A 12,202-nucleotide genomic window follows, 5' to 3' on the forward strand; every position below is an offset into this window, starting at 1 on the left:
TGTGATTTTCTTTCCCTTTCACATGAATTAATGTTTAAGTGAGAAGTTATTTCACTAAAGAGCAACTGACAGCCAGGTTCTTCAGGTTTCCTAGAAGGATATAATAGGCTTTTAAACAGATTCAGAAATTAAAGAATAATGGACTACTCACATTACCTACATTTGTTCTGAATAGGTGGTTCCAGTTCATGTAACTCAGGGGCAGAACTTTTGTCCCCTGGAGCCAGTAAGAATTGCCAATGAAATGAGAGTTCTGTGTGTGTATGTGTGTTTTATAGATTAGTGCAGCTAATATAATCCCTATTTAAACAAATTTCCTTAATGTGGTATGGTAGTAAATTTAAAGCACATAAGACTAAACAGTACGTAGATTTTTAAAACATTCTTCTTGAACTGAATTCTTAGAGTCCAAAGGACTTTAACACAAAGCTCCAGATGCCATGCATTCATGGTTCAAGCATGACTTGAAAAACTATTCAATTTTTCAACTCAGAATTTTATAAGTGAATCTTCTGCTCAGCTACACTGCAAATATTAGGGGATCTTGAAACTTCTCTACGCTTCCCCAACTCTCACTACCATTCCCCACCTCTCATGTCTCCACACATGATTTTGTTTTGTTTTTTATTATGGAACGAAATCTATCAGAGTAACTTCCAGATGCCATAAAAGAAATGGCATTTGAGGACTTAGGTCATTCTGCTGAGGTTCAGGACCTAAATTCTTATTTTGACCTTGTCACTGACATCTGTTCGACCCTGTATAAGTCAGACTGTCATTGTTAATTTCTTAGCACTTACAAAATATGCTTCTGGGAACATAAAGATGTACATGGAGCTAAAGTCTAGTGGGAAAAATAGATCAAATTGCTGTCTCAAATCTCCTCTTCTACCCTCATCAAACCTTAAGGTCCTATTCATCACTTTTCCTCAAAGCCTCCTTAATCTTCCTTATTCTTGGCCTGACTCTGGTCACCCTTAGCTCAAGTAGCTGCTGCATTCACAATTCTCTTTAGATTGTGCCAGGCTTTCTATGTGCCAGGAGCTAAAGTCTCAGTGGTGAACTAGTCAACATACCAGATTTGCCTTCACCAAGCTCATTTTATAGAGACTAGCAATTAACATTACCCCATTAGCTCAACCCGGGGTTGTAATTCTGGAGCCCCCAACCTACTGCCCAGTGAGAGGGATTTCTTTCAACTTTTTCATTCAAGCATGGTTGATTTGCAATGTAGTTTTAATTTTTGCTATATAGTAAAGTGACTCCAAACTTCCAAACTCCCCCTTGGCAACCACAAGTGTGTTTTCTGTGTCTGTGAGTCTGTTTCTGTTTCCTAGATAGGTTTGTTTGTGTCATTTTAGACTCCACATGGAGATGATATCATGTGATATTTGTCTTTCTCTGTCAGACTTCACTTAGTATGATCATCTCTAGTGCATCCATGTTGCTACAAACGGCCTTTTTCATTTTTATGGCCAAGTAATATTCCATTGTATATACATAGCATCCTTATCCATCATTTTGTCAGTGGACCCTCAGGTTGCTTCCATGTCTTGGCTGTTGTGAATAGTGTGGTTATGAACACAGACAGGCATGTATCTTTTGAATTATAGTTTTGTCTGGATATAAGTCTAGGAGTAGGACTCCTGGATCATACGGTAGCTCTACCTTTAGTTTTTTGAGGAATTGCAGTACTGTTTTCCATAGTGGCTGCACCAGATTACATCCTCAGCCACAGCGTACCTTGCATGGAGACATGCTTCTGTTTCTCAGCTCCTCTCTTGCTCGCTGGCAGAGCCTTCGGGCAAGGGTTTTGCTTCTGTACCTCACTGTGCAGGGTGTTGCTGTGTCAGCAGGAACAGCTGACAGCTTTGTGACTTTGCTAGCGTATCAGTGGGTGACCCTGTCCGGATGCCTCCTACTGCCTGCATGGCCATGTATGGTCTGTGTGCCAGGCGGGATCTCAGAGGCAGGCTGCACTGCCGTGACGCGTTCACCGCAGCATCTGGGGAACCTCCCTGCCATCTTTCAGTTAAGCAGTAATAACCACGACAGACACCTATGGAGTTCTTGGCCCCATAGAACAGAGATAGTCTTTATGCATATGAGAAGTGACAAAATGGGAACTCCATAAATGCAGTCCTGGGTGCAGCTGGTCCATCCAAAAACACTGTTTATTCTGCTGGTCAGACCAGGATATATCTTCTAGGTCTAATTCTCATATACACACCCAACTCAACTTTATTAGAATGAGTTCAGAGTTCATGTTTTTGAGGTGACTTGTTAAATATGAAAGAAACTAGGAATCCTTGACCTGGAAAGGAGAAGAGCTAAGGGAGGGCCATGAGAGTTATTTTCAAATAGGCTTGTCACATGGAAATTGATTGGGGTTGCCTGAGAGGACATGGCTAGAACCAATGGGCAAGCAAGAGAAAGACAAATTTAAACTCAGCCTAAGGGCAAACTTGCTAATTAGCGCTGTCTAAAAACGGCCTGCTCCACCTTGAGACACAGTGACCTCACGGCCATTGGATGCACTGAAGCGCACACTGGGGGACAAGGAGCTGGAGGGGAACCGAAGCATGGGCTAGGGGGAACTGCTGGATTAGATGGTGCCTGACCTCTCTTCCTGAGCTGGGACTTCCCAACTGTGTGCAGCCGATGCTCCACAGTGCCCCGGGGCTTTGTGAGCATGAGATGGATGAACTGAAAATGATACTTGAGCTGAAGCTGGAAGGGGAACTCAAGTGGAGCAGCCCCCAAAGGTGCAGAAAGAACCATCTCCACAATTCAAGCTAGACTGTCTCACTCTGGGGTTGATAGCTGAACGGTGAGCGGTGTTGGGTTCGTGATCTCCAAAGAAGAAGATTTAGCTTCAGGACCAGGACCAGGCTTGATCACTCAAGAGCTTTTGTGTAGCAGAGTTTCATTAAAGTATAAAAAGGAACAGAGAAAGCTTCTGACATAGACATCAGAAGGGGGACGGAGAATGCCCCCCTTGCTAGTCTTTAGCAAAGGAATTCTATATTTTTTAATTAGTTGTCACGATAAATCAAGAATGTCTCAAGGTTGTAAAGATCTTGGTAGACCCCATAATTTACATTTTAAGATGACAGGATTCACCAGAAGGTTTTCAGGAATGAGGAACAGTCCTCAAGCTGGATACACTGTTGTTATATAATCCTTAGCACAGAGTTTAAACTGAGTCGTTTGTTGTGTAATTGTAATCATCAGGCTTAAAAAAAAGTTTCATGTGACTAAAACTAAAGAATGTAGAGGAAAAAAAGATATTTGTCCTTTCCTCCTCCTTGAGATTTCCAGACCCTTATCTCCTCCTCAGCAGGGGCCACAGGACTGGAAAAGGTCAGTTTTCATTCCAATCCCAAAGAAAGGCAATACCAAAAAATGCTCAAACTACCGCACAATTGCACTCATCTCACACGCTAGTAAAGTAATGCTCAAAATTCTCCAAGCCAGGCTTCAGCAATACGTGAACCGTGAACTTCCAGATGTTCAAGCTTGTTTTAGAAAAGGCCAAGAAACCAGAGATCAAATTGCCAACATCCGCTGGATCATCAGAAAAGCAAGAGAGCTCCAGAAAAACATCTATTTCTGCTTTATTGACTATGCCAAAGCCTTTGACTGTGTGGATCACAATAAACTGTGGAAAATTCTGAAGGAGATGGGAATACCAGACCACCTGACCCACCTCTTGAGAAACCTGTATGCAGGTCTGGAAGCAACAGTTAGAACTGGACATGGAACAACAGACTGGTTCCAAATAGGAAAAGGAGTACATCAAGGCTGTATATTGTCACCCTGGTTATTTAACGTACATCATGAGAAACGCTGAGCTGGAAGAAGCACAAGCTGGAATCAAGATTGCCAGGAGAAACATCAATAACCTCAGATATGCAGATGACACCACGCTTATGGCAGAAAGTGAAGAGGAACTAAAGAGCCTCTTGATGAAAGTGAAAGAGGAAAGTGAAAAAGTTGGCTTAAAGCTCAAAATTCAGAAAACTAAGATCGTGGCATCTGGTCCCATCACTTCATGGTAAATAGATGTGGAAACAGTGGCTGACTTTATTTTTCTGGGCTCTAAAATCACTGCAGATGGTGATTGCAGCCATTAAATTAAAAGATGCTTACTCCTTGGAAGGAAAGTTATGACCAACCTAGACAGCATATTAAAAAGCAGAGACATTACTTTGCCAACAAAGGTCCGTCTAGTCAAGGCTATGGTTTTTCCAGTGGTCATGTATGGATGTGAGAGTTGGACTCTAAAGAAAGCTGAGCGCCAAAGAATTGATGCTTTTGAACTGTGGTGTTGGAGAAAACTCTTGAGAGTCCCTTGGACTGCAGGGAGATCCAACCAGTCCATCCTAAAGGAGATCAATCCTGGATGTTCATTGGAAGGACTGATGCTGAAGCTGAAACTCCAGTACTTTGGCCATCTCATGCGAAGAGCTAATTCATTTGAAAAGACCCTGATGCTGGGAAAGATTGAAGGCAGGAGGAGAAGGGGACGACAGAGGATGAGATGGTTGGATGGCATCACCAACTCGATGGACATGGATTTGGGTGGACTCCGGGAGTTGGTGATGGACAGGGAGGCCTGGCGTGCTGCGGTTCATGGGGTTGCAAAGAGTCGGACATGACTGAGCGACTGAACTTAACTGAACTGAACTGTCTCCTCCTTGAGAGCCCCAGACCCGCCTCTCTTCCTTGGGGACCTCAGACTTCCTATGAACCTGCCTAGGAATTGACTCTCTCCGGATCCTTGGAAAAGAAAGCAGTGGAGAATGCAGATGCAGGAGGGATTTTTTAAAGAGATGTTTGCTAGAACCTCTGATGTTAGTGGATGGAGCACCAAGTAGAGAGAAATCCTGCAAACAGCTTATGTTATTAGAAATCCAACTACAGCTCTTTTCTCTGTAACAAGAGGGCCCCCAGTCAGGTGGACCTGTACCGTGATATAAAGGGGGTGCATATCTGTCTGCTCTGGGCAGCATGATCTCGATGTCCCTCAGTCGGTTCAGAGTCCCCTGTGTCAGCTGTTTGTATAGAACGATACTCTGCAGCATTGAGGGGGTAGGAGTGTGGTAACTCTTTAACTTGACATTTTTTGAAGCTAATATGTCAATGCAATGATCAAATTCACACAAATTACAGTTTACCAAATGTTTTATTTAAGCATACATATGCTTAAATACAGGCTTCCCCAGTGCAGCGGTGAAGAATCCATTGCAATGCAGGAGTTACAGGAGATGCAGGTTCGATCCCTGGATCAGGAAGATCCCCTGGAGGAGGGCATGGCCACCCACTCCAGTAGTCTTACGTGGAGAATCCCATGGACAGAGGAATCTGGCAAGCTACAGTCTATAGGGTCAGAAAGAGTCAAACACGACTGAAGCAACTTAGCATGCATGCACGCACACATGTATGCTTAAATATAACTGTGTGTGTGTATACACACACACACATATATATAAAGCAGCAAATGCTGGCATACATTTGGTTTAACTCCAGTCTTTTGGACATGAATAGGTAGAGCATTTGGCTTGGTCACCACGCTCTGAAGTACAGGTAGTCTGTCCACTCTTGCTCTGCCCTAACTAGCCTCCGCACAGACCATGCAACACTGGGCCAGTACAGAGTCCTACTCTGCTCCAGGGCACAGCTCTGCGGAACATCGCTCCTGGCCCCTGGTGCAGTGGCATCTTTGATCTCCACCTCTCTACTCTATGAGGTGCCTGGTCTTTGTCGCATCCTGACAATCAACTGTAGGGGGTTTTGTAGAGAAAAGAGCCATTTCCAAGCTGAACACAAAGGAAGATGCTCGCCCTGGGAAACGTCAGTGTAGCACTCTCAGACTCTGCTTCCTTCCAGCTATGAGGGATGGGATTGTATTATTTTAAAATGGGCTAAATATAAATGAGGCTGCCGGACTATGCTTGCCTTTTGTGACCTCTGCTTACTCTCATCATATAAACATGATTGGCAGCTTTGAGTCAAATCTCAAAAGAGCAGAGAAATCATTAAATGAAACAAAAGCAAGCAAGCTTTTCCATGAGAAATGCTATTCAGTTTTCCTTCTGGTTTTCTCTGAATATGAGATTTGTCCTGTTTTTTTCAGCTAGGAGTAATTGGTCCCACTTCAGGAGGCTTTTATGTGTATTATTCATGTCTCCTTCTTGGCACCTGCTTCAGACTTTTCCTGAAGTAGGACAACTCCCTGAGGGCAGAAGCCTTGTCCCCAAGGTTCTTAGAGGCTAGTCTAAAGCAGACAGCTGTCAACCATGGGGACAGAATGTTTGTAGAGAGGCCTGCCAGCAAGTGGAGGTCCACAGGGGAGAAGGTGGAGGCCATTAGAACCCCTCCCCCTTAACCAAGGAAGGGAGAAGAGGAAGTTAAGGCTTGGGCAGTTAGAATAGAAAAAATACGGTATTGCAGTCAGACTATGCAGCTTGTAACCTCTATGTCCAGAATTTATCTGGATCAAAATTTAGAATGTTTAAGGGAGAGAAGAGAAAGGAGAGGAAAATTACCTCTAGCTTGGTCTGTTACTTGAGTCGCAATTGTTAAACAGTTCTTTTGCCCAAATTACAGCATCCCAAGAGATGCCAGAAAGAAGCGGGGCCCCCTCTTCCTTTGAGAGTTATTTAAACAACAGGTCTGCTGCCCCCCTTCCTCCTGGCACAGATTATGTGGGTATGAAATAAGCGAGTTCTTGCCATTCTCTCCTTCATTCAGTCTTTCTATGATCCCCCCTCCTTCTCACTCATCCCACATTCACACTACATTCAACCAGTGGAAAGAAAGGCTATCTGGTGCTAAGGGCTGTTTCTCAGCCCTAAATCCAGCTGCTCCTCAGAGTTAAAGCCAGGATAAACACATTAGCCCATTTTCCACCTTCAACTTCAAATACTTGGAAAGAAAGAGCATCAAATAGCATCTCTCTGAGAGCAATTTATAAGGTGGCTGGTAAGAACTGGGGATCCAGCCTTGCAGGGAATTTATTTCCAAGTAAATTGATACCAGGGTTATTTATTGGAGTGTTATTTCTGCCAGAGTCGGCATTTGAAAATCCAGTGAGAAATTCATGCTGGAAAATGTGAATTAAATAGCTCTTACAGGCTACTCCTTGGCATTTGGGATTTTACCTAGCGAGTTGATTCAATCTGTCTCCGATTTTCTCAATTCTCACTAGGTGCTTAGGCTGCAGCTGCTGCTAGTCCAAATTGAACACGGCACAGCACGTGGGCCTAGACACAAACCTACCACTGAGATCTTTCAAAACGTTGGAGTTTCCCTGAAGATAAAGAGCACATTTGGGCTCAGCAGCTGAAGTTTTGACTTGAATGTTTGCCACTTCTTATCTTTTAGTGACTTTTGCTTCAAAAAGTTCCCAGAGATAACCTCATTTGGATAAGTGAGGCTTACAGTATAAAGAAAAAGCTATTACAAAATCCTCTTCCAAGAATTGAGTTTAGTTGGCTAGTACCATAGTTCTTCATGTCAGCTTACTTCACTGTTGTTTCCTGGGCTTGTTATTTTCATCCTGTTCTGACACAAGTTTTATATATGATGAGAAACACCAGGGAATTCGAGATAAGCAAATGAGCAGGGGAGACGAGTATGTAAGTGATGACTGGGCAGAGCAACAGAAGTGATGATCAAGGAGAGTTAGTGAAGGACTTAAACTTTGTAGGGTTTTCTACATGTATGTGAAATGAATCATGCTGCCCACCATCCACCATGATGTTTACAATAGGCACTGTACTTTAGCTGCTGTTTTTAAACATTCATCTAATTTATAACCATCCGGCTGATGACCCCTACATTTCTAAAGAGTCCTGAGATATTAATAGAAGAATGTAAAGTCACGAAGTTTTGGGCTAGGCAACTGTAGGGATCTGATTTCATTGGTGGGAGTTCTCATTGCTTAAGATTTTAAAACAAGGTCCTAGTTCCTGAGAGTGACTTACAGGCCACGGGAAAGAAGAGGCAGAGAGGCAGGAAGCGAACAACTCCACTCCCATTGTCTGAACTCATGGAGACGAGCACGGACTTTCCGTGGCCTCTTTCATGACCTGCCTTGTCCATGACCTGAGAGCCGAGCCTGTGGAGGGGCAGGTGGGCCGCCGTCACCTGTGCTGTGATGCGATGGTCAGGGAGGGGATGCAGAGGGAAACGCCTAGAATTTAGTCTTCTCTTCTCCCAACTTCCTTGTCCCCAAACCTAATCTTTCCTGGTTTCCAATCAAATCTAGCCATGCCTCAGCCACAGTCAGCTTTTATTCAAGTGACAGGGAGGTCAGCAGGCTCCTTCAGCCTGGGCCATCAGGGAGCCTTGTTAGGTATGTTTCACAGGTCCAAGGTTTCATCTATCTGGCCTGCAGATCTGGAGCCTCTGTAGTCAGCAGTTGTAGAATGATGACCCCACATGTTCTCAGACACAAGTGAAAGTCCTCAGTGGCAGAGAGCCAGCTGGTAAGTTCATGGTGTGGACTCAACCTTCCTAATAAGCCGTGCAGCTGCTCTTTGTCAGGGTACATGGCAGAGAGGACTGGTCAACACAATTAGTGACTGTCACATTAAGAAAAAGGATCAGGGCAAAGGCCTTTAATCGGGTTGTGTTAGAGCCTGCTGTCATCCTCAGATTTCTGAAATGCTCATCCTTCCCAATCCTCAAATGTTTGACACTGTCACTCACAGGGTTCGAGTTCCTGCAGTGGTGGTGTTGCCAGCACCAGCTCCTCTTCTTCTCTTTACTGTTTACCTTTGTTCTTAGGCCTTGGGTCTGGGTTTGAACTAGGCTATAACTTTACACAGTACACTCTCTTCTGGCTGGAAAGCCCTTCAGTCGTGGCTTGTGTGCAGTTCATTAAAAATAAGTTAGCAATGCCACAGTGTCTTTTCAAAGACTGTTGAATGAGTCAAATGTTCCTTAGTTCCTCCCTTTGAAGTGATGTTCATTACCTAAAGTATAGGGATAAAGGAAATAATTCAAGTTCTTGCCAAATTACAAAGGGGGTATAATCATGGAGAAGTGAGAAATCATTTTTTTCCATAAAAAAGGTAAAACCTTGGGGGAGAATGGATACAGGTATACATATGACCAAGTCCCTTTACTGCTCACCTGAAAACTATCACAACACTTTTTATCGGGTATACCCCAACACAAAATAAAAAGTTAAAAAGAAAAGTAAAACCAGACTCACATCTCGGGAAGTCATTGGTGCTGGATGTTTAGGATGGAAGCTCCGAGTGGCTAACGCCTGTGTCTCATCACGCAGGCCAGTGAAAGGCGTGTTCACCTCGTCGTGTCCCGCCAGGTTCGGCGGCAGAGTCCTGACATCTTTCAGGAAGCCAGCTGGAGCAGCAACGGCAACCAGTCCCCGGGGCCAGGGGACAGGAGCAACACTCCCAAGGTGAGGCCCAGCCGGGATGTGTCCACTGGTCCTGCAGGGAGCTCTTTCTTGGGAAGCCTCCACACTTGAACATTTCTAAGTGTCATCTCTGGACTTCATCACTTGAACACTGTTTGACTTGTCTTGTAAAACAAAAGCCCTAAATCCCATCTTCACGACCTGGTGAGATAACAGGTGTCTCCTGTCCAGGGAGGAGAGGGAAAGGTACAGGAGTGTTTTGAAACTCGATCGTGAAAAGCAGACCTCATATGGGGACCTAAGTTCTAGTCTAAGCCAAATGGATGTCTTATTTTTTCAACACGCGTTTTGTTTGAGGATGGTTCCCATTCACGTTGAAATGAGGAAGGTGGCTTGGTTTCTGACTTTTGAAGTACCCAATCTGCCTGAAAATTAACGATTCTCTGCTGTCTTTTTTTTTTTTTTTTTGGCTACACCACAAGCCATGCAGGATTTTAGTTTCCCAGCCAGAGATCAAACCCATGCCCTCTGCAGTGGAAGCATGAGTGTTAACTCCTGGACCACCAGGGTTGTTTCCCCTTCTGTTTTTAGGGTGTTTGTTTTCACAAGAACCCAGGAAGATAATAAAAACATTCAAGTTCATGTAACATTAGGGAGTAGTGGGGAGTGGGACAAATTAGGGAGCGTATGTCCTTATGGTTTTCAATTCCAGAAAAACTTGAAAACCCTGTGGATGGAGCAGAATTCATCTCTAGGCAGAACGCCTCCTTCAGATCAGCAATTTGTAGCCTGTCTTTAAGTGAGGTGACTCAGGCCAATGTGAACTTCTGTCCGTGGCTTTTGTTAGAGGCAGTACTGTAACCTCCCCATTTGGATGGGCGTCTAAGCAAAGCTTAGTCTTGTGCCTTGGCTTGGCATCCTACTGTGACGGCAGTGAGTTTCTAGCTGTCATTTCTCCTGAGACCTGGTTTCATTAAATCACTTGTCACTCAACTCTTATAGGTAGCCCATTCTTCTTGCAACAGATATTAGGAATGCCTACATTCTATATCGGGCTGTGTTTCAGTTTGGAATAACTCACAAGTTTGAGTTTTTGAGCAATGGATACAGATTTTTTATTTTGGAATATCTCTGCTTTGTATACTATTAACTACATAGCCTGCAAACCTACACCACCTCTCCTTCCTCCAGCCAGCCAGCCATACCCCATAAATCCGTAAATTTTAGGTTTATTTACAATAAGCAATCTAGAAAAACCAAGTACCTCTTGCTAAAACCTTTTATGGATAACGACTACCTGGTGTCTTTTTGATAATAAATACCATTAGTGTTTAAATTAAACCAATGGTATCTGTTAATGGAAAACTAGCTTATTAGCTCAATTATTTAAAGTTTTACTGTTAGTTAACTAGACCATATTATTTTCTGGTTCATTAAACCACTAAGAATGCGGCTTCCACCAGCACTGTGGCTTTATAGTCCCTTCCACCTAACCATCATGAATCATGGAAATAGCCAGGGTAATCTGATCAAATTTTTGCTGAAACCTTCTGTCATGTATCCTGGAAAACATACATAACAGACTGGTCTAGTGGGAAATTGCAATTATTTTCATTTTAATTTATAGTTCTATCTGCCTTCTGAAATGTCCTCTCTCTCTCTCTTTCACACACACACACACACACACACACACACACAGTGGTATATTTAAAATTAAAACGTATAGACATTTGATGATTTAGTTTTTCATGATCCTACTCAAGTTTTTTTTTGTTTAGGAAGTAATGTGGCTTTTTTAAAGTAGGCACTTAATAATTCAAAGAAATACCGAAAGAAGGCAAACCAAGATTTGTGAGACAGGGAGGTTTTTAGCCAGTTGAAAAGCTAAAGACGATTGCCAGAGTGTGGTTACCACTGTGGGAGAGAACTAATAATGCTTACCTGCACAGCCAATCTCCACAGGGCACCTCAAAGTTCTAAAGTTTATGTAAGCACACCCCTGATGTTAGAAGTACTAATTGCAGCATATTCCTTGCTATAATTATTAATTTCCAATTTATTATTCTATTACTATCAAAGACAAGGTGTGGCAACTTGCAGTTTATCCATCCATTTATTCAACAGATGTGTACTTATTGTCATCAATGTGTTAAATGCAGTGCTCAGTGCTAGGGATACACTCATGTGGCATTCTGTATATAATAAAACCATTACAAAAGACATGGGTTATTTAAAACCATAGGAAATCATGAGGTAATAAATGCTCAAAAATCCTAGGTTTATCTTGCTTCATAATGAAGCATTAAAAATTGATTCTGTGCATGTAAGCATTAGTTCTGTATTATGAAAACCATCAAACTTACAGAAGTTTAATTATAATCCATTTGGTCTACTGAATACATAGTATATTCACAGAGCTCAAAAGATGGAAAGCATAGTTTCTCACCCATCCCTGCCCTGCCCAGTACTCACCTCCACCACTTTTTCTTTCAGAGCTCCTTTATGAAAATGCAAAAGCTCATACAAGTTCTTATTTCCCTCCATTTTTTTTTTTTTAACAAACAGAAGCACGCTTACATTTTGTTCTGTGATGTGATTATTTTTGTCAAATTTTTAAATTTTTTCTTTCTTTAGATAGAACTATCAGCTATGTTTTGAACCATAGACCTCCTTGAGGTTTGATCAGGTGTTACAAATATTTATTTGCAGCGCACATGCTCACTTAATCCGCTTGGTCACTGCCCAAGCAGGAAATAGAATAACTTTTTAGAAAAATACATATTGATATATATTCACTGATATATATTC

General features: G+C 42.7%; 1 protein-coding gene across 5 annotated transcripts in view; it reads left to right on the plus strand.

Annotated features, from left to right (window-relative positions):
• The window catches only part of LNX1 (ligand of numb-protein X 1), a 184,955-nt gene that overhangs the window by 162,278 nt on the left and 10,475 nt on the right, over window positions 1-12,202 (plus strand). For all 5 annotated transcript variants that reach the window (XM_065913925.1, XM_065913923.1, XM_065913924.1 and 2 more), the window contains one exon: window positions 9,302-9,436. In XM_065913925.1, coding sequence (XP_065769997.1) covers window positions 9,302-9,436 — 135 coding nt within the window. The remainder of the gene's footprint in view (window positions 1-9,301; window positions 9,437-12,202) is intronic.

The sequence above is a fragment of the Muntiacus reevesi genome, chromosome 22 (genome assembly GCF_963930625.1).
Source record: "Muntiacus reevesi chromosome 22, mMunRee1.1, whole genome shotgun sequence".
NCBI classification, from domain to species: Eukaryota; Metazoa; Chordata; class Mammalia; order Artiodactyla; family Cervidae; genus Muntiacus; species Muntiacus reevesi.